Here is a 25,794-nt window from a genome sequence, read left to right as displayed (position 1 = left end):
TCCTTCTACAGATCAGCATCTGGTCTGTAACTTGTTTGTCTCCAGAACACAAAGAACATACTTGTGAAGCCTGTCGAGCGCTTCGGTCGAGGAAGACATTAAGAGACTGAAGAGCGAGAAGACTACAGATGGCGCCGACAGGACAAAAACACTTGGAGGAGGAAGAAGAAACCTTCTCCATTGAGGATTCGGACTCGGACGAGGTCGATCCCGAACAGACGCTGTAAACCGTGAGTAAGACGTCGGAACACAAAACTCACGGAAAGACCACTAAAGCCCAGGGGACGCCACCGCCAGCAGGCCATGGCTTAACCCGAAAAATAGTTGATCGATCATCGGCACCGAAAAAGGGCACGCATGTGTCGAAGACATCCGACTCCGGTCGAGATACCGGCACAGAGCAGACTCGAACCCGAGACAGCGGGTCAGAGCAAGTTCGGCACCGAGAGGGCGGCACCGAAAATTAAAAAAGTGTCGTCGGAGCCGAAAAAGACTTCCGAAAAAGTTTCCATACAGAAACATCCGGCCTCGGAACCGAAAACAAGTTCCTACACAGAGGAACAGGGACGGTCCTCACCAATGCAAGGACATAGGTTCGGACAAGAACTAGAGTCAATGGAGCCAGACTACACTCAGAGAAGGCTCCACATCCAAAAGGACACAGGGAAGATAAGTACTCTTCCCCCAATTAGGATGAAAAGAAGACTTGCCTTTCAAGAAAAAGACAAGCAGCCACAGGCAAAGGTGGCAAGACCAGTAACCCCGCCACCATCTCCAGCACGCTCAACGCACACATCACCGGTAGCCACTCCACCACTGATGCAGTCCCCAACTCATACTGGAATGAGTCAGGATGATCCCGATGCATGAGATCTTTATGATGTGCCAGTATCCGATAACAGCCCAGACTGTTATCCAGCGAGACCTTCGCCACCTGAGGACAGTACAGCCTACACACAGGTGGTGTCAAGAGCAGCGGCGTTTCATAATGTCACCCTGCATGCAGAGCCTATTGAGGATAACTTTTTATTTAACACACTATCCTCCACACATAGCCAATACCAAAGTCTCCCTATGCTACCTGGAATGCTAAAACACTCCAAACAGGTGTTTCAGGAGCCTGTGAAGGGCAGGGCCATAACTCCAAGGGTGGAGAAGAAATACTAGCCGCCGCCAACAGACCCTGTATACATCACGCAGCAATTAACACCAGACTCTGTGGTAGTAGGGGCAGCTCGCAAGAGAGCGAACTCACACACCTCAGGAGACGCACCACCTCCAGACAAGGAGAGTCGCAAGTTCGCTGCGGGGAAAAGGGTTGCAGCACAAGCGGCCAACCAATGGCGCATTGCCAACTCACAGGCATTGCTGGCGAGATATGATAGGGCTCATTGGGACGAAATGCAACATTTCATTGAACACTTGCCCAAAGAGTTCCAAAAAAGGGCACAACAGGTGGTGGAGGAAGGACAAAGTATCTCAAACAATCAGATACGCTCAGCAATGGATGCAGCAGATACAGCTGCTAGGACAGTAAATACAGCAGTGACCATAAGGAAACACGCATGGCTGCGTACATCAGGATTCAAGCCGGAAATACAGCAAGCCGTGCTGAATATGCCATTTAACGGACAGCAGTTGTTTGGGCCGGAGGTGGACACTGCTATCGAAAAACTTTAAAAAGGCACTGATACGGCCAAAGCCATGGGTGCACTCTACTCCCCACAGAGCAGAGGCACATTTCGTAAAACACAGTTTCGAGGGGGGTTTCGAGGACAAAGCACGGAACCCACAACCTCACAAACAAGGCCCACTTATCAGAGCCAATATCAGCGGGGACGTTTTCGGGGACAATATAGAGGGGGCCAATTCCAAAAGAGTAGAGGGAAGTTCCAAAGTCCCAAAACTCCTCAAAACAAGCAGTGACTTCAACGTCACAAATCCCCAACACATAACACCTGTGGGGGGGAGACTAACCAAGTTCTACAAACATTGGGAGGAAATAACAACACACTTGGGTCATAGCAATTATCCAGCATGGTTATTGCATAGAATTTCTCAAATTCCCTCCAAATGTCCCACCGAAAACACACAATGTCAAAACACATGGATCTTCTAGAACTAGAGATCCAAGCGTTGTTACAAAAAAATGCATTAGAACTGGTACCAATTCATCAAAGAGGAACAGGAGTTTACTCGCTGTACTTTCTCATACCCAAAAAGGACAAAACTCTAAGACCTATATTAGATCTCAGAACATTAAATATCTACATCAAATCAGATCACTTTCACATGGTGACATTACAGGATGTAACCCCATTGCTCAAACAACAAGACTACATGACAACGCTAGACCTAAAGGATGCATACTTCCATATACCGATACATCCTTCACACAGAAAGTACTTAAGGTTTGTATTCCAAGGGGTACATTACCAATTCAAAGTGTTGCCATTCGGGATAACAACTGCACCAAGAGTTTTTACAAAATTCCTGGCAGTAGTGGCTGCTCATATCAGGAGGCAGCAAATACATGTGTTCCCATACCTAGACGATTGGTTAATCAAAACCAACACGCAAAAACGGTGTTCACAACACACAAAGTATGTCAAAGAAACCCTCCACAAACTAATTTTCTCACTCAACTACACAGTCACACCTTCAGCCGTGTCAAACACAGCAATACTTAGGGGCGACAATCAACACAACAAAAGGGATTGCCACTCCAAGTCCACAAAGGGTACAGGCATTTCACAATGTAATACAAGCCATGTATCCAAAACAAAAGATACAAGTCAAGATGGTGATGAAACTACTAGGCATGATGTCCTCATGCATAGCCATTGTCCCAAACGCAAGGTTGCACATGCGGCCCTTACAACAGTGCCTAGCATCACAATTGTCACAGGCACAGGGTCAGCTTCTAGATCTAGTGTTGATAGACCGCCAAACATACACCTCGCTTCAATGGTGGAACAATATAAATTTAAACGAAGGGCGGCCTTTCAGAGACCCAGTGCCTCAATACGTAATAACGACAGATGCCTCCATGATAGGGTGGGGAGCACACCTCAATCAACACAGCATCCAAGGACAATGGGACACTCGGCAGAGACAGTTTCACATAAATCACTTAGAACTACTGGCAGTATTTCAACCCATAATAAGCCACAAACACATTCTTGTCAAAACAGACAACATGACAACGATGTATTATCTAAACAAACAGGGAGGAACACACTTGACACAGTTGTGTCTCCTGGCACAGAGAATATGGCATTGGGCGATTCACAACCACATTCGCCTAATAGCACAGTTTATTCCAGGGATTCAGAATCAGTTAGCAGACAATCTCTCTCGGGATCACCAACAGATCCACGAATAGGAGATTCACCCCCAAATACTAAACACTTACTTCCAAAGATGGGGAACACCACAAATAGACCTATTTGCAACAAAAGAAAACGTGAAATGCCAAAACTTCGCATCCAGGTACCCACAAGATCAATCTCAGGGCAATGCGTTATGGATGAGTTGGTCAGGGATATTTGCATACGCTTTTCCCCCTCTCCCACTCCTTCCGTATCTAGTAAACAAATTGAGTCAAAACAAACTCATACTATTAGCACCAACCTGGGCAAGACAACCTTGGTACACAACACTACCTCTCAGTAGTGCCTCATATCAAGCTTCCAAACAAACCAGATCTGTTAACTCAACACAAACAACAGATCAGGCATCCAAATCCAGCATCACTGAATCTAGCAATTTGGCTCCTGAAGTCTTAGAATTCGGACATCTAGACCTTACACAGGAATGTATGGAGGTCATAAAACAAGCAAGGAAACCAACCACAAGACATTGCTATACAAATAAGTGGAAAAGATTTGTTTATTATTGCCATAATAATCAAATTCAGCCATTACACGCATCTGCTAAAGACATCGTAAGCTACTTACTACATTTACAAAAGTCAAAGCTAGCTTTTTCATCCATTAAAATACATCTTACCGCAATTTCAGCTTATCTGCAAATTACGCACTCAACTTCATTATTTAGGATCCCAGTCATAAAAGCATTTATGGAGGGCCTAAAGAGAATTATCCCACCAAGAACGCCACCAGTTCCTTCGTTGAACCTTAACATTGTCTTAACACGACTCATGGGTCCACCTTATGAACCCATGCACTCATTTGAGATGCAATACGTAACGTGGAAAGTAGCATTTCTAATTGCCATCACATCTCTAAGAAGAGTAAGTGATATACAAGCATTTACCATACAAGAACCCTTTATTCAGATACACAAGCATAAAGTAGTTTTACGAACAAATCCTAAGTTCTTACCTAAAGTCATATCACTGTTCCACTTGAATCAAACAGTAGAACTACCAGTGTTCTTCCCAGAGCCAGATTCTGTAGCTGAAAGAGCACTACATACATTAGACATCAAAAGAGCGTTAATGTACTACATTGACAGAACAAAACAAATTCGAAAAACTATTGTTTGTTGCTTTCCAAAAACCTCATAGAGGAAATCCAATATCCAAACAAGGCATTGCTAGATGGATAGTTAAATGCATTCAAACCTGTTATCTCAAAGCAAAAAGAGAACTGCCTAGTACACCAAGGGCACACTCAACTAGAAAGAAAGGTGCTACCATGGCCTTTCTAGGAAACATTCCAATGACTGAAATATGTAAGGCAGCCACATGGTCTACGCCTCATACATTTACCAAGCACTACTGCGTGGATGTGTTAACAGCACAACAAGCCACAGTAGGACAAGCAGTACTGCGAACTCTGTTTCAAACAACTTCAACTCATACAGGCTGAACCACCGCTTTTGGGGAGATAACTGCTTACTAGTCTATGCAAAGCATGTGTATCTGCAGCTACACATGCCATTGAAAGGAAAATGTCACTTACCCAGTGTACATCTGTTCGTGGCATGAGACGCTGCAGATTCACATGCGCCCACCCGCCTCCCCGGGAGCCTGTAGCCGTTTGAAATTGATCTTGAACATTTGTAAATATATCGCTTGAAACCACATTAGGTACATACATATTTACTGCATTGCATGGGCACTATTACTATAATACACAACTCCTACCTCACCCTCTGCGGGGAAAACAATCTAAGATGGAGTCGACGCCCATGCGCAATGGAGCCGAAAGGGGAGGAGTCCCTCGATCTCGTGACTCGAAAAAGACTTCTTCGAAGAAAAACAACTTGTAACACTCCGAGCCCAACACTAGATGGCGGGATGTGCAAAGCATGTGACTCTGCAGCGTCTCATGCCACGAACAGATGTACACTGGGTAAGTGACACACACATCTATATATATATATATATATATATATATATATATATATATATATATATATATATATATATATATATATATATATATATATATATATATATATATATATAATATTATTTTTTTTCTTCCCTACTTGTTTTATTTCATCATGATTCCATGCACTTCAGCTTATCTTTGTTCTGGTTTTACTACTCAGCCACCTTCCTCTAAGTATATATTTTTCCTTGCAGACTGCTGAAGAACACGTGCATGATATATTGCTATTGTAATTGCTTAATGTGGTTTGTCGCATGAGGTGTTAATGATGTGTGAGATGTTCAACTTCACTTTTCGTCATAGGGAGCAGTATGCAGAGGGGAAAATGAGAGGTGCAGCACCAAAGAAGGCCGGGGGTCCGCAGCAGAAACATGTGGAAGTGTAAGAGCCCACTTTCATTTTCCAATTGTGCCTCTTTCTTGTCTGCCTAGGGCTGGTAGTCATTTCATGTAGCAGAATCATATTGATGTCTGTGTGGCTTCAGAAAACAAAACTAAGGACTCTACTTGTTTCAGAGGTTTGATGGTCATAGCATGTATTATCTTGATCCGGTCTCAGAGTGATTGTATTACTAATTATCTCTATTGAATGGCAAAGGATTGCTGCTTAGATCACATTAATTTGCCCTTTTTACTTTTTGTATTTCCTTTTTTGCTTGTGTTCTTTTGCTGTGGCTCTGACTGATAATATGGGAGGAGGGTGGTGGTCTTATTCCTCACAAGAGGCTCTGTAGCGTGCCCAGATACATCAAATAGTGTGACATGAATTTTTGTTTGATGTCCTAAATTGATTCTTCACGATGACAGTCCTCTACTTCTGTCTCCTTTTTAGTATGAGCCTAGGTTGTGCAAATGCGCTGTCTTGACATTTTGAAATCTACTTCTCTGGGCTTTCACCACACCTATCTCACACCCATCACTTTCGTTCATTCCTTGGCCTGCCTTTAAAAATTCCCTCGATTTCGTAGGTAAATCCTTAACGTATGTCCTGCCTTGAGGCTGCTTTCTCAACGCTTTGGAGACTGACCCTGTTACATGGATTATTGCACAATCCGCTATAATCCTTAGTGTGATGCCCTACTTTTTTCTTATGCCTCTCTGCTTTGCACTCCGTCTGTATGTTGTTTCTTCCTCTTCCTTGTTTTTGGGCATGCCACTAGTTCTTTGTAGTGTCTGCACCCAAAGGCTGCAAGCTGGAAGGGAGTTCTCTTTTATTTATTTTTGAAGTTTCATATAGTATGAACTCGATTGGAGGAGCGCTCTACACAAGTACAACTTGCGTACAAGTTTAGCAGTTGAAAAATATACAAGCGGGTACATTTTAAACCGAAAAAAAACTTAAATCCTCAATGTGGCTTTCCTGCACAGTGGGAGAGCTGATTCTACAATAATCACTGCACTAGGGATACTCTTCCCCCTAATGCTTTGCAAGGTATTGCTTTTACAAAACATTTTGGCACATAACTCAGTCTTTGGAGGTCCTACAACGATGGGACCATCACCAAACCTTTCAGCATGGGACACTCTTTCTGTCTAGGTCATCTCTTGGTCCCCACAGTAGGTTGAGGGGGGACCTAAAATAATAATCTCTCCCACCATTCAATGTCTTAAGTTCTCTCATGACTGGAACTTGGTTTACAGCTGGGAGTAGTTTGTGTTGTAAGGGCCTTGTTTGTAATATTATTCTAGTAGGCCTACTAGGCCTGAAAATGTGTAACACAGTACGTCCTCTAGGGGGTAAATATATGGTTACACTACATTACGTTTTGCCATTCTGTTTTCATGTGGTTATGCTCTCTAGGGGCTGACTATATGGCTACATGACCATGTTTCTTGCAAATGCTGTTTTTATTGTGTTGCCCTCTAGGTGCTTTTTCTGAGCTTTACAGTCAAGATAATACAATATTCGCTGCACTCAAACTTTTCCCATAATGCTTTGCGGGGGCATTCCTATTACAAAATGTCTTTGCCCATAATTCACAGTGTGGTGGTCCTAATACAATGGGACCACCAACAAACGTTCGGCAAAGCGTGCGCTTCCTCTCTAGGTCCTGTATGGGTCCGCACACTAGGCGGGGGGGGGTTAGGGGGTCAAAATAATATAAATAAAGGCAACATTTTCATTTTTAGCTGCCGATGGAGGAAGAAGGTAAAGGTGAGTGCTTTAGTTGTATGCAGGCCAACTGGAATTATGTGGCACAAGACCAAATTATGCGGCAGGGTTGACCAATTTATGTGGCAAGAATAGTCCAGTTATGCTTTTATGTCAATAGCTCCAACTCCAGCAAATGCAAGACCTACTGCATTGTAAACACTTGTTTACTCTCTCATGTCTCCTTCTAATTTCACTTTCCAGCCCATTTACCTCTCCTCCAACTACCCAATGTGGTGATCAGATACCGAAGGCCAGTTCTCCTCAAAATATGTTCAATATTTCATGGGGAGACAATTTCACCCAGATGGCACCTTGCTCATTTCAACTGTCTTGTCCTTTTTATGTTATTAATCCCATTTCCTGGTCTCCCCACTAAGCACTCAGAGGCATCCTTAACCTGGCATAAACCACTATAAAATATGTGTAGGAAGTTGGCTCTAAGTACTATTTCAAAGTAAGAAATAGCATGCACAGAGTCCAAGGATTCCCCTTAGAGGTAAGATAGTGGCAAAAAGAGATAATTCTAATGCTCTATTTTGTGGTAGTGTGGTCGAGCAGTAGGCTTATCAGAGGGTAGTGTTAAGCATTTGTTGTACACACACAGGCAATAAATGGGGAACACACACTCAAAGACAATTCCAGGCCAATAGGTTTTTATATAGAAAAATATATTTTCTTAGTTTATTTTAAGAACCACAGGTTCAAGATTTACAAACGATACTTCAAATGAAAGGTATTTCACTTAGGAACTTTAGGAACTTTGAATTAGCAAAAGAGCATATACAGTTTTCACAAAAATGGCAATAAGCTATTTTAACACTGGACACTTAGTGCAATTTTCAACAGTTCCTGGGGGAGGTAAGTGTTTGTTAGTTTTGCAGGTAAGTAAACCACCTACAGGGTTCAAAGTTGGGTCCAAGGTAGCCCACCGTTGGGGGTTCAGAGCAACCCCAAAGTTACCACACCAGCAGCTCAGGGCCGGTCAGGTGCAGAGGTCAAAGTGGTGCCCAAAACGCATAGGCTTTAATGGAGAAGGGGGTGCCCCGGTTCCAGTCTGCCAGCAGGTAAGTACCTGCGTCTTCGGAGGGCAGACCAGGGGGGTTTTGTAGGGCACCGGGGGGGCCACAAGTCAGCACAAAAAGTACACCCTCAGTGGCACGGGGTGGCCAGGTGCAGTGTGCAAACGGGCGTCGGGTGTGCAATGTAGTTCAATGGGAGACCTAGGGGTCTCTTCAGTGATGCAGGCAAGGGGGGTGGGGGGCTCCTCGGGGTAGCCACCACCTGGACAAGGGAGAGGGCCACCTGGGGGTCGCTCCTGCACTGGAGGTTGGATCCTTCAGGTCCTGGGGGCTGCGGGTGCAGTGTCCTTACCAGGCTTCTTAGAAGCAGGCAGTCGCGGTCAGGGGGAGCCTCTGGATTCCCTCTGAAGGCGTCACTGTGGGTGCTCAGGGGGGTCAACTCTGGCTACTCACGGACTCTCAGTCGCCGGGGATTCCTCCCTGTAGTGTTGGTTCTCCACAAGTCGAGCCGGAGGCGTCGGGTGCAGAGTGCCAAGTCTCACGCTTCCGGCGGAAAACGTGTTCTCAAAAGTTGCTTCTTTGTTGCAAAGTTGCAGTCTTTGTGGAACAGAGCCGCTGTCCTTGGGAGTTCTTGGTCCTTTTACATGCAGGGTAGTCCTCTGAGGCTTCAGAGGTCTCTGGACCCTGTGGAACGCGTCGCTGTAGCAGTTCTTTTGAAGTGGGGAGACAGGCCGGTAGAGCTGGGGCCAAAGCAGTTGGTGTCTCAGTCTTCTCTGCAGGTTTTTCAGCTCAGCAGTTCTCCTTCGTCTTAGGTTGCAGGAATCTAGTTACCTAGGTTCTGGGAGCCCCTAAATACTCGATTTAGGGGTGTGTTTAGGTCTGGGGGGTTAGTAGCCAATGGCTACTAGCCCTGAGGGTGGCTACACCCTCTTTGTGCCTCCTCCCTGAGGGGAGGGTGGCACATTCCTAATCCTATTGGGGGAATCCTCCATCTGCTAGATGGAGGATTTCTAAAAGTCCGTCACCTCAGCTCAGGACACCTTAGGGGCTGTCCTGACTGGCCAGTGACTCCTCTTTGTTTTTCTCATTATCTCTTCCGGCCTTGCCGCCAAAAGTGGGGCCGTGGCCGGAGGGGACGGGCAACTCCACTAGCTGGGGTGCCCTGGGTGCTGTAACAAAGGGGATGAGCCTTTGAGGCTTACCGCCAGGTGTTACAGTTCCTGCAGGGGGAGGTGAGAAGCACCTCCACCCAGTACAGGCTTTACTAGCCACAGAGTGACAAAGGCACTCTCCCCATGTGGCCAGCAACATGTCTGGTGTGTGGCAGGCTGCTAAAACTAGTCGGTATGGTTTCAGGGGGCATCTCTAAGATGCCCTCTGGGGTGTATTTTACAATAAAATGTACACTGGCATCAGTGTGCATTTATTGTGCTGAGAAGTTTGATACCAAACTTCCCAGTTTTCATTGTAGACATTATGGTGCTGTGGAGTTCGTGTATGACAGACTCCCAGACCATATAATCTTATGGCTACCCTGCACTTACAATGTCTGAGGTTTTGCTTAGACACTGTAGGGGCATAGTGCTCATGCACTTATGCCCTCATCCATGGTATAGTGCACCCTGCCTTAGGGCTGTAAAGCCTGCTAGAGGGGTGACTTGCCTATACCTATAGACAGTGTGAGGTTGGCATGGCACCCTGAGGGGAGTGCCATGTCGACTTAGTCATTTTATCCCCACCAGCACACACAATCTGGCAAGCAGTGTGTCTGTGCTGAGTGAGGGGTCTCCAGGGTGGCATAAGACATGCTGCAGCCCTTCGAGACCTTCCTTGGCATCAGGGTCCTTGGTACCAGGGGTACCAGTTACAAGGGACTTACCTGGATGCCAGGGTGTGCCAATTGTGGAAACAAAGGTACAGTTTAGGGAAAGAACACTGGTGCTGGGGCCTGGTTAGCAGGCCTCCGCACACTTTCAAATCATAACTTGGCATCAGCAAAGGCAAAAAAGTCAGGGGGTAACCATGCCAAGGAGGAATTTCCTTACACCTGTGGTATAGTGCACCCTGCCTTAGGGCTGTAAGGTCTGCTAGAGGGGTGACTTACCTATGCCACAGGAAATGTGAGGTTGGCATGGCACCCTGAGGCGTGTTGTAAGGAAATGCCTCCTTGGCATGGTTACCTGTAAGGAAATGCCTCCTTGGCATGGTTGCCCCCTGACTTTTTGCCTTTGCTGATGCTATGTTTACAATTGAAAGTGTGCTGAGGCCTGCTAACCAGGCCCCAGCACCAGTGTTCTTTCCCTAACCTGTACTTTTGTCTCCACAATTGGCAGACCCTGGCATCCAGATAAGTCCCTTGTAACTGGTACTTCTAGTACCAAGGGCCCTGATGCCAAGGAAGGTCTCTAAGGGCTGCAGCATGTCTTATGCCACCCTGGAGACCTCTCACTCAGCACAGACACACTGCTTGCCAGCTTGTGTGTGCTAGTGAGAACAAAACGAGTAAGTCGACATGGCACTCCCCTCAGGGTGCCATGCCAGCCTCTCACTGCCTATGCAAGTATAGGTCAGTCACCCCTCTAGCAGGCCTTACAGCCCTAAGGCAGGGTGCACTATACCATAGGTGAGGGTACCAGTGCATGAGCATGGTACCCCTACAGTGTCTAAACAAAACCTTAGACATTGTAAGTGCAGGGTAGCCATAAGAGTACATGGTCTGGGAGTTTGTCAAACACGAACTCCACAGCACCATAATGGCTACACTGAAAACTGGGAAGTTTGGTGTAGGAAGTTGGCTCTGTATGTGCTATTTCAAAGTAAGGAATAGCATGCACAGAGTCCAAGGGTTCCCCTTAGAGGTAAAATAGTGGTAAAAAGAGATAATACTAATGCTCTATTTTGTGGTAGTGTGGTCGAGCAGTAGGCTTATCCAAGGAGTAGTGTTAAGCATTTGTTGTACATACACATAGACAATAAATGAGGTACACACACTCAGAGACAAATCCAGCCAATAGGTTTTGTTATAGAAAAATATATTTTCTTAGTTTATTTTAAGAACCACAGGTTCAAATTTAACATGTAATATCTTGTTTGAAAGGTATTGCAGGTAAGTACATTAGGAACTTTGAATCATTTCAATTGCATGTATACTTTTCAAGTTATTGACAAATAGCTACTTTAAAAGTGGACACTTAGTGCAATTTTCACAGTTCCTGGGGGAGGTAAGTTTTTGTTAGTTTTACCAGGTAAGTAAGACACTTACAGGGTTCAGTTCTTGGTCCAAGGTAGCCCACCGTTGGGGGTTCAGAGCGACCCCAAAGTTACCACACCAGCAGCTCAGGGCCGGTCAGGTGCAGAGTTCAAAGTGGTGCCCAAACCGCATAGGCTTCAATGGAGAGAAGGGGGTGCCCCGGTTCCAGTCTGCCAGCAGGTAAGTACCCGCGTCTTCGGAGGGCAGACCAGGGGGGTTTTGTAGGGCACCGGGGGGGACACAAGCCCACACAGAAATATCACCCTCAGCAGCGCGGGGGCGGCCGGGTGCAGTGTAGAAACAAGCGTCGGGTTTGCAATGTTAGTCAATGAGAGATCAAGGGATCTCTTCAGCGCTGCAGGCAGGCAAGGGGGAGCTTCCTCGGGGAAACCTCCACTTGGGCAAGGGAGAGGGACTCCTGGGGGTCACTTCTCCAGTGAAAGTCCGGTCCTTCAGGTCCTGGGGGCTGCGGGTGCAGGGTCTTTTCCAGGCGTCGGGACTTAGGTTTCAGAGAGTCGCGGTCAGGGGATGCCTCGGGATTCCCTCTGCAGGCGGCGCTGTGGGGGCTCAGGGGGGACAGGTTTTGGTACTCAGTCGTAGAGTAGTCCGGGGGTCCTCCCTGAGGTGTTGGTTCTCCACCAGCCGAGTCGGGGTCGCCGGGTGCAGTGTTGCAAGTCTCACGCTTCTTGCGGGGAGTTGCAGGGTTCTTTAAAGCTGCTTCTTGAAACAAAGTTGCAGTCTTTTTGGAGCAGGTCCGCTGTCCTCGGGAGTTTCTTGTCTTTTTCGAAGCAGGGCAGTCCTCCGAGGATTCAGAGGTCGCTGGTCCCTTGGAAGGCGTCGCTGGAGCAGAGTTCTTTGGAAGGCAGGAGACAGGCCGGTGAGTTTCTGGAGCCAAGGCAGTTGTCGTCTTCTGGTCTTCCTCTGCAGGGGTTTTCAGCTAGGCAGTCCTTCTTCTTGTAGTTTGCAGGAATCTAATTTTCTAGGGTTCAGGGTAGCCCTTAAATACTAAATTTAAGGGCGTGTTTAGGTCTGGGGGGTTAGTAGCCAATGGCTACTAGCCCTGAGGGTGGGTACACCCTCTTTGTGCCTCCTCCCAAGGGGAGGGGGTCACAATCCTAACCCTATTGGGGGAATCCTCCATCTGCAAGATGGAGGATTTCTAAAAGTCAGTCACCTCAGCTCAGGACACCTTAGGGGCTGTCCTGACTGGCCAGTGACTCCTCCTTGTTGCTTTCTTTGTTCCCTCCAGCCTTGCCGCCAAAAGTGGGGGCCGTGGCCGGAGGGGGCGGGCAACTCCACTAAGCTGGAGTGCCCTGCTGGGCTGTGACAAAGGGGTGAGCCTTTGAGGCTCACCGCCAGGTGTTACAGCTCCTGCCTGGGGGAGGTGTTAGCATCTCCACCCAGTGCAGGCTTTGTTACTGGCCTCAGAGTGACAAAGGCACTCTCCCCATGGGGCCAGCAACATGTCTCTAGTGTGGCAGGCTGCTGGAACTAGTCAGCCTACACAGACAGTCGGTTAAGTTTCAGGGGGCACCTCTAAGGTGCCCTCTGGGGTGTATTTTGCAATAAACTGTACACTGGCATCAGTGTGCATTTATTGTGCTGAGAAGTTTGATACCAAACTTCCCAGTTTTCAGTGTAGCCATTATGGTGCTGTGGAGTTCGTGTTTGACAAACTCCCAGACCATATACTCTTATGGCTACCCTGCACTTACAATGTCTAAGGTTTTGTTTAGACACTGTAGGGGTACCATGCTCATGCACTGGTACCCTCACCTATGGTATAGTGCACCCTGCCTTAGGGCTGTAAGGCCTGCTAGAGGGGTGTCTTACCTATACTGCATAGGCAGTGAGAGGCTGGCATGGCACCCTGAGGGGAGTGCCATGTCGACTTACTCGTTTTGTCCTCACTAGCACACACAAGCTGGCAAGCAGTGTGTCTGTGCTGAGTGAGAGGTCTCCAGGGTGGCATAAGACATGCTGCAGCCCTTAGAGACCTTCCTTGGCATCAGGGCCCTTGGTACTAGAAGTACCAGTTACAAGGGACTTATCTGGATGCCAGGGTCTGCCAATTGTGGATACAAAAGTACAGGTTAGGGAAAGAACACTGGTGCTGGGGCCTGGTTAGCAGGCCTCAGCACACTTTCAATTGTAAACATAGCATCAGCAAAGGCAAAAAGTCAGGGGGCAACCATGCCAAGGAGGCATTTCCTTACACAACCCCCCCCCCCCCAAACGAAAGAGGATGAGACTAACCTTTCCCAAGAGAGTCTTCATTTTCTAAGTGGAAGAACCTGGAAAGGCCATCTGCATTGGCATGGGCAGTCCCAGGTCTGTGTTCCACTATAAAGTCCATTCCCTGTAGGGAGATGGACCACCTCAACAGTTTAGGATTTTCACCTTTCATTTGCATCAGCCGTTTGAGAGGTCTGTGGTCAGTTTGAACTAGGAAGTGAGTCCCAAAGAGGTATGGTCTCAGCTTCTTCAGGGACCAAACCACAGCAAAGGCCTCCCTCTCAATGGCACTCCAACGCTGCTCCCTGGGGAGTAACCTCCTGCTAATGAAAGCAACAGGCTGGTCAAGGCCATCTTCATTTGTTTGGGACAAAACTTCCCCTATCCCATGTTCAGAGGCATCTGTCTGCACAATGAACTGCTTAGAATAATCTGGAGCTTTTAGAACTGGTGCTGAGCACATTGCTTGTTTCAGGGTGTCAAAGGCCTGTTGGCATTCCACAGTCCAGTTCACTTTCTTGGGCATTTTCTTGGAGGTGAGTTCAGTGAGGGCTGTCACAATGGATCCATATCCCTTCACAAACCTCCTGTAATACCCAGTCAAGCCAAGGAATGCCCTGACTTGAGTCTGGGTTTTTGGAGCTACCCAGTCCAGAATAGTGTGGATCTTGGGTTGGAGTGGCTGAACTTGGCCTCCACCTACAAGGTGGCCCAAGTAAACCACAGTTCCCTGCCCTATCTGGCATTTGGATGCCTTGATAGAGAGGCCTGCAGATTGCAGAGCCTTCAAAACCTTCTTCAGGTGGACCAGGTGATCCTGCCAGGTGGAGCTAAAGACAGCAATATCATCAAGATAAGCTGTGCTAAAGGACTCCAAGCCAGCAAGGACTTGATTCACCAACCTTTGGAAGGTGGCAGGGGCATTCTTTAAACCAAAGGGCATAACAGTAAACTGATAATGCCCATCAGGTGTGGAGAATGCTGTTTTCTCTTTTGCTCCAGGTGCCATTTTTATTTGCCAGTACCCTGCTGTCAAGTCAAAGGTACTTAAGAATTTGGCAGCACCTAATTTATCTATGAGCTCATCAGCTCTAGGAATTGGATGAGCATCTGTCTTGGTGACAGAATTGAGCCCTCTGTAATCCACACAAAACCTCATCTCTTTCTTTCCATCTTTGGTGTGAGGTTTGGGGACTAAGACCACTGGGCTAGCCCAGGGGCTGTCAGAGCGCTCAATTACTCCCAATTCCAGCATCTTGTGGACTTCCACCTTGATGCTTTCCTTAACATGGTCAGACTGCCTAAAGATTTTGTTTTTGACAGGCATGCTGTCTCCTGTGTCCACATCATGGGTACACAGGTGTGTCTGACCAGGGGTTAAGGAGAAGAGTTCAGGAAACTGTTGTAGGACTCTCCTACAATCAGCTTGCTGTTGGCCAGAGAGGGTGTCTGAGTAGATCACTCCATCTACTGAGCCATCTTTTGGGTCTGATGACAGAAGATCAGGGAGAGGTTCACTCTCTGCCTCCTGATCCTCATCTGTTACCATTAACAGATTTACATCAGCCCGGTCATGGAAGAGCTTAAGGCGGTTCACATGGATCACCCTCTTGGGGCTCCTGCTTGTGCCCAGGTCCACCAGGTAGGTGACCTGACTCTTCCTTTCTAGCACTGGGTAAGGGCCACTCCATTTGTCCTGGAGTGCCCTGGGAGCCACAGGCTCCAGAACCCAGACTTTCTGCCCTGGTTGGAACTCAACCAGTGCAGCCTTTTGGTCATACCAAAACTTCTGGAGCTGTTGGCTGGCCTCAAGGTTTTTGCTTGCCTTTTCCATGTACTCTGCCATTCTAGAGCGAAGGCCAAGTACATAGTCCACTATGTCTTGTTTAGGCTCATGAAGAGGTCTCTCCCAGCCTTCTTTAACAAGAGCAAGTGGTCCCCTTACAGGATGACCAAACAGAAGTTCAAAGGGTGAGAATCCTACTCCCTTCTGTGGCACCTCTCTGTAAGCGAAAAGCAGACATGGCAAGAGGACATCCCATCTCCTTTTGAGCTTTTCTGGGAGCCCCATGATCATGCCTTTTAATGTCTTGTTGAATCTCTCAACTAAGCCATTAGTTTGTGGATGGTATGGTGTAGTGAATTTGTAAGTCACTCCACACTCATTCCACATGTGTTTTAGGTATGCTGACATGAAGTTGGTACCTCTGTCAGACACCACCTCCTTAGGGAAACCCACTCTGGTAAAGATACCAATGAGGGCCTTGGCTACTGCAGGGGCAGTAGTCGACCTAAGGGGAATAGCTTCAGGATACCTAGTAGCATGATCCACTACTACTAGGATGTACATATTTCCTGAGGCTGTGGGAGGTTCCAGTGGACCAACTATGTCCACACCCACTCTTTCAAAGGGGACCCCCACCACTGGAAGTGGAATGAGGGGGGCCTTTGGGTGCCCACCTGTCTTACCACTGGATTGACAGGTGGGGCAGGAGAGGCAAAACTCCTTAACCTTCTGGGACATATTGGGCCAGTAGAAGTGGTTGACTAACCTCTCCCACGTCTTGGTTTGTCCCAAATGCCCAGCAAGGGGAATATCATGGGCTAAGGTCAGAATAAACTCTCTGAACGACTGAGGCACTACCACTCTCCTAGTGGCACCAGGTTTGGGGTCTCTGGCCTCAGTGTACAGGAGTCCATCTTCCCAATAGACCCTATGTGTTCCATTTTTCTTGCCCTTGGACTCTTCAGCAGCTTGCTGCCTAAGGCCTTCAAGAGAGGGACAGGTTTCTTGTCCCTTACACAGCTCCTCCCTTGAGGGTCCCCCTGGGCCTAAGAGCTCAACCTGATAAGGTTCAAGTTCCAAAGGCTCAGTTCCCTCAGAGGGCAGAACTTCTTCCTGAGAAGAGAGGTTCCCTTTTTCTGACTGTGTTGCAGTTGGTTTCCCAACTGACTTTCCTTTTCTCTTGGTAGGCTGGGCCATTTTTCCAGACTCCAGCTCTACTTTTTCACCCTGTGCCTTGCACTGTGCTCTTGTTTTTACACACACCAGTTCAGGGATACCCAGCATGGCTGCATGGGTTTTTAGCTCTACCTCAGCCCATGCTGAGGACTCCAGGTCATTTCCAAGCAGACAGTCTACTGGGATGTTTGAGGAGACCACCACCTGTTTCAGGCCATTGACCCCTCCCCATTCTAAAGTTACCATTGCCATGGGATGTGCTTTAGTTTGATTGTCAGCATTGGTGACTGTATACGTTTTTCCAGTCAGGTATTGGCCAGGGGAAACCAGTTTCTCTGTCACCATGGTGACACTGGCACCTGTATCCCTCAGGCCCTCTACACTTGTCCCATTAATAAAGAGCTGCTGCCTGTATTTTTGCATGTTAGGCGGCCAGGCAGCTAGTGTGGCTAAATCCACCCCATCCTCAGAGACTAGAGTAGCTTCAGTGTGGACCCTGATTTGCTCTGGGCACACTGTTGATCCCACTTGGAGACTAGCCATTCCAGTGTTACCTGGATTGGAGTTTGGAGTGGAACTTTTCTTGGGACAGGCCTTGTCTCCAGTTTGGTGTCCAGACTGACTACAGTTTCGACACCAGGCCTTTTTGGGATCAAAGTTTTTACCCTTGTACCCAGGATTGTTTTGTGAAGAGGCTCTGGGCCCACCCTCCTGTGCAGGTTTTTGGGGGCCTTTAGAAGACTCTTGACTATTTTTATTTTTGGCTGTCTCACCACCTTTCCCCTGGGGAGGTTTTGTGACCCCTTTCTTTTGGTCACCCCCTGTGGAAGTCTTGGACACCCTAGTCTTGACCCAATGGTCCGCCTTCTTTCCCAATTCTTGGGGAGAAATTGGGCCTAGGTCTACCAGATGCTGATGCAGTTTATCATTGAAACAATTACTTAACAGGTGTTCTTTCACAAATAAATTGTACAGCCCATCATAATTACTTACACCACTGCCTTGAATCCAACCATCTAGTGTTTTTACTGAGTAGTCTACAAAGTCAACCCAGGTCTGACTCGAGGATTTTTGAGCCCCCCTGAATCTAATCCTATACTCCTCAGTGGAGAATCCAAAGCCCTCAATCAGGGTACCCTTCATGAGGTCATAAGATTCTGCATCTTGTCCAGAGAGTGTGAGGAGTCTATCCCTACACTTTCCTGTGAACATTTCCCAAAGGAGAGCACCCCAGTGAGATCTGTTCACTTTTCTGGTTACACAAGCCCTCTCAAAAGCTGTGAACCATTTGGTGATGTCATCACCATCTTCATATTTAGTTACAATCCCTTTAGGGATTTTCAACATGTCAGGAGAATCTCTGACCCTATTTATGTTGCTGCCACCATTGATGGGTCCTAGGCCCATCTCTTGTCTTTCCCTCTCTATGGCTAGGATCTGTCTTTCCAAAGCCAATCTTTTGGCCATCCTGGCTAACTGGATGTCCTCTTCACTGGAGTTATCCTCAGTGATTTCAGAGGTGTTGGTCTCTCCTGTGAGGGAACCAGCATCTCTGACTATTATTTTTGGAGTCAGGGTTTGAGAGACCCTGTTCTCCCTAGATAGGACTGGTAGGGGGGAATTTTCCTCCAAGTCACTATCCTCTTCCTCTGAGTTGCCACCCTCAGAGGGGTTGGCCTTTTCAAAGTCTGCCAAGAGCTCCTGGAGCTGTATTTTGGTAGGTTTGGGGCCCATTGTTATTTTCTTTATTTTACAGAGTGACCTTAGCTCCCTCATCTTAAGATGGAGGTAAGGTGTGGTGTCGAGTTCCACCACAGTCACATCTGTGCTAGACATTTTGCTTCTAAAAGTTGGAATACTTTTTAAGAATCTAAAACTGGTTCTAGAATCTAATTCAAACTTTTACAAACTTTTAAACTCTAAAAGAAATGCTAAACAGGATCTAACACAAGGCCCTAGCAGGTCTTTTAAGAATTTAGAAAACTTTTCAAATTGCAAAAATCAATTTCTAATGACAATTTTGGAATTTGTCGTGTGATCAGGTATTGGCTGAGTAGTCCAGCAAATGCAAAGTCTTGTACCCCACCGCTGATCCACCAATGTAGGAAGTTGGCTCTGTATGTGCTATTTCAAAGTAAGGAATAGCATGCACAGAGTCCAAGGGTTCCCCTTAGAGGTAAAATAGTGGTAAAAAGAGATAATACTAATGCTCTATTTTGTGGTAGTGTGGTCGAGCAGTAGGCTTATCCAAGGAGTAGTGTTAAGCATTTGTTGTACATACACATAGACAATAAATGAGGTACACACACTCAGAGACAAATCCAGCCAATAGGTTTTGTTATAGAAAAATATCTTTTCTTAGTTTATTTTAAGAACCACAGGTTCAAATTTAACATGTAATATCTTGTTTCAAAGGTATTGCAGGTAAGTACATTAGGAACTTTGAATCATTTCAATTGCATGTATACTTTTCAAGTTATTGACAAATAGCTACTTTAAAAGTGGACACTTAGTGCAATTTTCACAGTTCCTGGGGGAGGTAAGTTTTTGTTAGTTTTACCAGGTAAGTAAGACACTTACAGGGTTCAGTTCTTGGTCCAAGGTAGCCCACCGTTGGGGGTTCAGAGCGACCCCAAAGTTACCACACCAGCAGCTCAGGGCCGGTCAGGTGCAGAGTTCAAAGTGGTGCCCAAACCGCATAGGCTTCAATGGAGAGAAGGGGGTGCCCCGGTTCCAGTCTGCCAGCAGGTAAGTACCCGCGTCTTCGGAGGGCAGACCAGGGGGGTTTTGTAGGGCACCGGGGGGGACACAAGCCCACACAGAAATATCACCCTCAGCAGCGCGGGGGCGGCCGGGTGCAGTGTAGAAACAAGCATCGGGTTTGCAATGTTAGTCAATGAGAGATCAAGGGATCTCTTCAGCGCTGCAGGCAGGCAAGGGGGGGCTTCCTCGGGGAAACCTCCACTTGGACAAGGGAGAGGGACTCCTGGGGGTCACTTCTCCAGTGAAAGTCCGGTCCTTCAGGTCCTGGGGGCTGCGGGTGCAGGGTCTTTTCCAGGCGTCGGGACTTAGGTTTCAGAGAGTCGCGGTCAGGGGAAGCCTCGGGATTCCCTCTGCAGGCGGCGCTGTGGGGGCTCAGGGGGGACAGGTTTTGGTACTCACAGTCGTAGAGTAGTCCGGGGGTCCTCCCTGAGGTGTTGGTTCTCCACCAGCCGAGTCGGGGTCGCCGGGTGCAGTGTTGCAAGTCTCACGCTTCTTGCGGGGAGTTGCAGGGTTCTTTAAAGCTGCTTCTTGAAACAAAGTTGCAGTCTTTTTGGAGCAGGTCCGCTGTCCTCTGGAGTTTCTTGTCTTTTTCGAAGCAGGGCAGTCCTCCGAGGATTCAGAGGTCGCTGGTCCCTTGGAAGGCGTCGCTGGAGCAGAGTTCTTTGGAAGGCAGGAGACAGGCCGGTGAGTTTCTGGAGCCAAGGCAGTTGTCGTCTTCTGGTCTTCCTCTGCAGGGGTTTTCAGCTAGGCAGTCCTTCTTCTTGTAGTTTGCAGGAATCTAATTTTCTAGGGTTCAGGGTAGCCCTTAAATACTAAATTTAAGGGCGTGTTTAGGTCTGGGGGGTTAGTAGCCAATGGCTACTAGCCCTGAGGGTGGGTACACCCTCTTTGTGCCTCCTCCCAAGGGGAGGGGGTCACAATCCTAACCCTATTGGGGGAATCCTCCATCTGCAAGATGGAGGATTTCTAAAAGTTAGAGTCACCTCAGCTCAGGACACCTTAGGGGCTGTCCTGACTGGCCAGTGACTCCTCTTTGTTGCTTTCTTTGTTCCCTCCAGCCTTGCCGCCAAAAGTGGGGGCCGTGGCCGGAGGGGGCGGGCAACTCCACTAAGCTGGAGTGCCCTGCTGGGCTGTGACAAAGGGGTGAGCCTTTGAGGCTCACCGCCAGGTGTTACAGGTCCTGCCTGGGGGAGGTGTTAGCATCTCCACCCAGTGCAGGCTTTGTTACTGGCCTCAGAGTGACAAAGGCACTCTCCCCATGGGGCCAGCAACATGTCTCTAGTGTGGCAGGCTGCTGGAACTAGTCAGCCTACACAGACAGTCGGTTAAGTTTCAGGGGGCACCTCTAAGGTGCCCTCTGGGGTGTATTTTGCAATAAACTGTACACTGGCATCAGTGTGCATTTATTGTGCTGAGAAGTTTGATACCAAACTTCCCAGTTTTCAGTGTAGCCATTATGGTGCTGTGGAGTTCGTGTTTGACAAACTCCCAGACCATATACTCTTATGGCTACCCTGCACTTACAATGTCTAAGGTTTTGTTTAGACACTGTAGGGGTACCATGCTCATGCACTGGTACCCTCACCTATGGTATAGTGCACCCTGCCTTAGGGCTGTAAGGCCTGCTAGAGGGGTGTCTTACCTATACTGCATAGGCAGTGAGAGGCTGGCATGGCACCCTGAGGGGAGTGCCATGTCGACTTACTCGTTTTGTCCTCACTAGCACACACAAGCTGGCAAGCAGTGTGTCTGTGCTGAGTGAGAGGTCTCCAGGGTGGCATAAGACATGCTGCAGCCCTTAGAGACCTTCCTTGGCATCAGGGCCCTTGGTACTAGAAGTACCAGTTACAAGGGACTTATCTGGATGCCAGGGTCTGCCAATTGTGGATACAAAAGTACAGGTTAGGGAAAGAACACTGGTGCTGGGGCCTGGTTAGCAGGCCTCAGCACACTTTCAATTGTAAACATAGCATCAGCAAAGGCAAAAAGTCAGGGGGCAACCATGCCAAGGAGGCATTTCCTTACATTTGGTATCAAACTTCTCAGCACAATAAATGCACACTGATGCCAGTGTACATTTTATTGCAAAATACACCCCAGAGGGCACCTTAGAGGTGCCCCCTGAAACTTAACCGACTGTCTGTGTAGGCTGACTAGTTCCAGCAGCCTGCCACACTAGAGACATGTTGCTGGCCCCATGGGGAGAGTGCCTTTGTCACTCTGAGGCCAGTAACAAAGCCTGCACTGGGTGGAGATGCTAACACCTCCCCCAGGCAGGAGCTGTGACACCTGGCGGTGAGCCTCAAAGGCTCACCCCTTTGTCACAGCCCAGCAGGGCACTCCAGCTTAGTGGAGTTGCCCGCCCCCTCCGGCCACGGCCCCCACTTTTTGCGGCAAGGCTGGAGGGAACAAAGAAAGCAACAAGGAGGAGTCACTGGCCAGTCAGGACAGCCCCTAAGGTGTCCTGAGCTGAAGTGACTCTAACTTTTAGAAATCCTCCATCTTGCAGATGGAGGATTCCCCCAATAGGGTTAGGATTGTGACCCCCTCCCCTTGGGAGGAGGCACAAAGAGGGTGTACCCACCCTCAGGGCTAGTAGCCATTGGCTACTAACCCCCCAGACCTAAACACGCCCTTAAATTTAGTATTTAAGGGCTACCCTGAACCCTAGAAAATTAGATTCCTGCAACAACAAGAAGGACTGCCTAGCTGAAAAACCCCTGCAGAGGAAGACCAGAAGACAACAACTGCCTTGGCTCCAGAAACTCACCGGCCTGTCTCCTGCCTTCCAAAGAACTCTGCTCCAGCGACGCCTTCCAAAGGGACCAGCGACCTCTGAATCCTCTGAGGACTGCCCTGCTTCGACGACGACAAGAAACTCCCGAGGACAGCGGACCTGCTCCAAAAAGACTGCAACTTTGTTTCAAGAAGCAGCTTTAAAGAACCCTGCAACTCCCCGCAAGAAGCGTGAGACTTGCAACACTGCACCCGGCGACCCCGACTCGGCTGGTGGAGAACCAACACCTCAGGGAGGACCCCCGGACTACTCTACGACTGTGTACCAAAACCTGTCCCCCCTGAGCCCCCACAGCGCCGCCTGCAGAGGGAATCCCGAGGCTTCCCCTGACCGCGACTCTCTGAAACCTAAGTCCCGACGCCTGGAAAAGACCCTGCACCCGCAGCCCCCAGGACCTGAAGGACCGGACTTTCACTGCAGAAGTGACCCCCAGGAGTCCCTCTCCCTTGCCCAAGTGGAGGTTTCCCCGAGGAAGCCCCCCCCTTGCCTGCCTGCAGCGCTGAAGAGATACCTTGATCTCTCATTGACTTACATTGCGAACCCGACGCTTGTTCTAACACTGCACCCGGCCGCCCCCGTGCCGCTGAGGGTGAAATTTCTGTGTGGGCTTGTGTCCCCCCCGGTGCCCTACAAAACCCCCCTGGTCTGCCCTCCGAAGACGCGGGTACTTACCTGCAAACAGACCGGAACCGGGGCACCCCCTTCTCTCCATTATAGCCTATGCGTTTTGGGCACCACTTTGAACTCTGCACCTGACCGGCCCTGAGCTGCTGGTGTGGTAACTTTGGGGTTGCTCTGAACCCCCAACGGTGGGCTACCTTGGACCAAGAACTGAACCCTGTAAGTGTCTTACTTACCTGGTAAAACTAACAAAAACTTACCTCCCCCAGGAACTGTGAAAATTGCACTAAGTGTCCACTTTTGAAATAGCTATTTGTGAATAACTTGAAAAGTATACATGCAATTGAAATGATTCAAAGTTCCTAATGTACTTACCTGCAATACCTTTCAAACAAGATATTACATGTTAAATTTGAACCTGTGGTTCTTAAAATAAACTAAGAAAAGATATTTTTCTATAACAAAACCTATTGGCTGGATTTGTCTGAGTGTGTGTACCTCATTTATTGTCTATGTGTATGTACAACAAATGCTTAACACTACTCCTTGGATAAGCCTACTGCTCGACCACACTACCACAAAATAGAGCATTAGTATTATCTCTTTTTACCACTATTTTACCTCTAAGGGGAACCCTTGGACTCTGTGCATGCTATTCCTTACTTTGAAATAGCACATACAGAGCCAACTTCCTACATTACCCCCTGACTTTTTGCTTTTGCTGATGCCAAGTTATGATTTGAAAGTGTGCTCCCACCGGGAGGAGGCACAAAGAGGGTGTAGCCACCCTCAGGGCTAGTAGCCATTGGCTACTATCCTCCCAGACCTAAACATACCCCTAAATCCAGTATTTAGGGGCCCCCAGAACCGAGGAAGATAGATTCCTGCAACCTGAAGACGAAGAAGGACGACTGACCTGAAGCCCTGCAGAGAAGACTAAGACACCAACTGCTTTGGCCCCAGCCCCGTCGGCCTGTCTCCCCACTTCAAGAAAAACTGCAACAGCGACGCATCCCCCAGGGTCCAGAGACCTCTGAAGCCTCAGAGGACTACCCTGCATGTAAAAGGACCAAGAACTCCCGAGGACAGCAGCCCTGTTCCAGAGAAACGGCGACTTTGCAACAACGAAGCAACTTTTAAAGACAACACGTTTCCCGCCGGAAGCGTGAGACTTTCCACTCTGCACCTGACGCCCCCGGCTCGACCTGCGAAAAACCAACACTACAGGGAGGACTCCCCGGCGACTCAGAGCCCGTGAGTAGCCAGAGTTGTCCCCCCTGAACCCCCACAGCGATGCTTGCAGAGGGAATCCAGAGGCTCGCCCTGACCGCGACTGCCTGCTTCAAAGAACCCGACACCTGGTAAACACACTGCGCCAGCAGCCCCAGGACCTGAAGGATCCGACCTCCAGTGCAGGAGCGACCCCCAGGTGGCCCTCTTCCTAGCCCAGGTGGTGGCTACCCCGAGGAGCCCCCCCCCTGCCTACCTGCCTCGCTGAAGAGACCCCAGGGTCTCCCTTTGAAACCTATTGCAAACCCGACGCCTGTTTGCACTCTGCACCCGGCCGCCCCTGTGCCGCTGAGGGTGTACTTTCTGTGCTGACTTGTGACTTTTGGGCACTGCTTTGACCTCTGCACCTGACCGGCCCTGAGCTGCTGGTGTGGTAACTTTGTGATTGCCCTGAACCCCCAACGGTGGGCTACCTTGGACTCAACTTTTAACCCTGTAAGTGCTTTACTTACCTGTGGAACTAACAAATACTTAGCTCCCCCAGGAACTGTTGAAATTTGCAGTGTCCAATTTTAAAATCGCTTATTGCCATTTTTGCCAAAACTGTACATGCTATTGTGATGATTCAAAGTTCCTAAGATACCTGAGTGAAATACCTTTCATTTAAAGTATCGTTTGTAAATCTTGAACCTGTGGTTCTTAAAATAAACTAAGAAAATATATTTTTCTATATAAAAACCTATTGACCTGGAAGGGTCATTGAGTGTGTGTTCCTCATTTACTGCCTGTGTGTGTACAACAAATGCTTAACACTACCCTCTGATAAGCCTACTGCTCGACCACACTACCACAAAATAGAGCATTAGAATTATCTCTTTTTTCCACTATCTTACCTCTAAGGGGAACCCTTGGACTCTGTGCATGCTATTTCTTACTTTGAATTAGTACATACAGAGCCAACTTCCTACAATTGTCTACTCTGGTTCCTTACCATCAAGATGGCCTTCCTGGTGGCAATAACATCTGCCCCATAGGGTGAGCATCTGGCTGCCATCCAAGCCTCCCTACTGGTCCATCTACCCAGGCAAACTGCTTCTATGTACTAAAGCCTCTTTTCTGCTGAAAGTCGTCACCCTTTCATGTAGGCCATCCCATCACGCCACCTACCTTTTCCGCTCTGCCACATCCCTCCAAGTAAGAGGAGCAACTTCATCTGGACCCAAAAAAGAGTGTCTTTGTTCTGCCTTGACTGCACGAGAGAGTTACAGATGGACGGCCAACTCTTCATGGGATATTTTCTAGAGGGAAGAAGAGAAAATCCATGCAGAAACAGACCACCTCACGGTGGATCCTGCTATACATTAAAATCTGTTATGCATTGTCCAAGAAGCAACCCCCTG

General features: G+C 48.2%; 1 protein-coding gene across 1 annotated transcript in view; it reads left to right on the top strand.

Moving 5' to 3' along the window:
- Window positions 1-25,794, top strand: part of LOC138274391 (mortality factor 4-like protein 1) — a gene marked incomplete at its 3' end in the record, with an annotated part of 291,700 nt that overhangs the window by 76,048 nt on the left and 189,858 nt on the right. Inside the window, exon 7 of the mRNA XM_069218984.1 lies at window positions 5,667-5,744. Coding sequence (XP_069075085.1) covers window positions 5,667-5,744 — 78 coding nt within the window. The remainder of the gene's footprint in view (window positions 1-5,666; window positions 5,745-25,794) is intronic.

The sequence above is a fragment of the Pleurodeles waltl genome, unplaced genomic scaffold (assembly GCF_031143425.1).
Source record: "Pleurodeles waltl isolate 20211129_DDA unplaced genomic scaffold, aPleWal1.hap1.20221129 scaffold_180, whole genome shotgun sequence".
Classification (NCBI taxonomy): Eukaryota; Metazoa; Chordata; class Amphibia; order Caudata; family Salamandridae; genus Pleurodeles; species Pleurodeles waltl.
The sequence above is the reverse complement of the archived record's forward strand: the minus strand, read 5'-3'. Positions and strand labels throughout refer to the sequence as shown.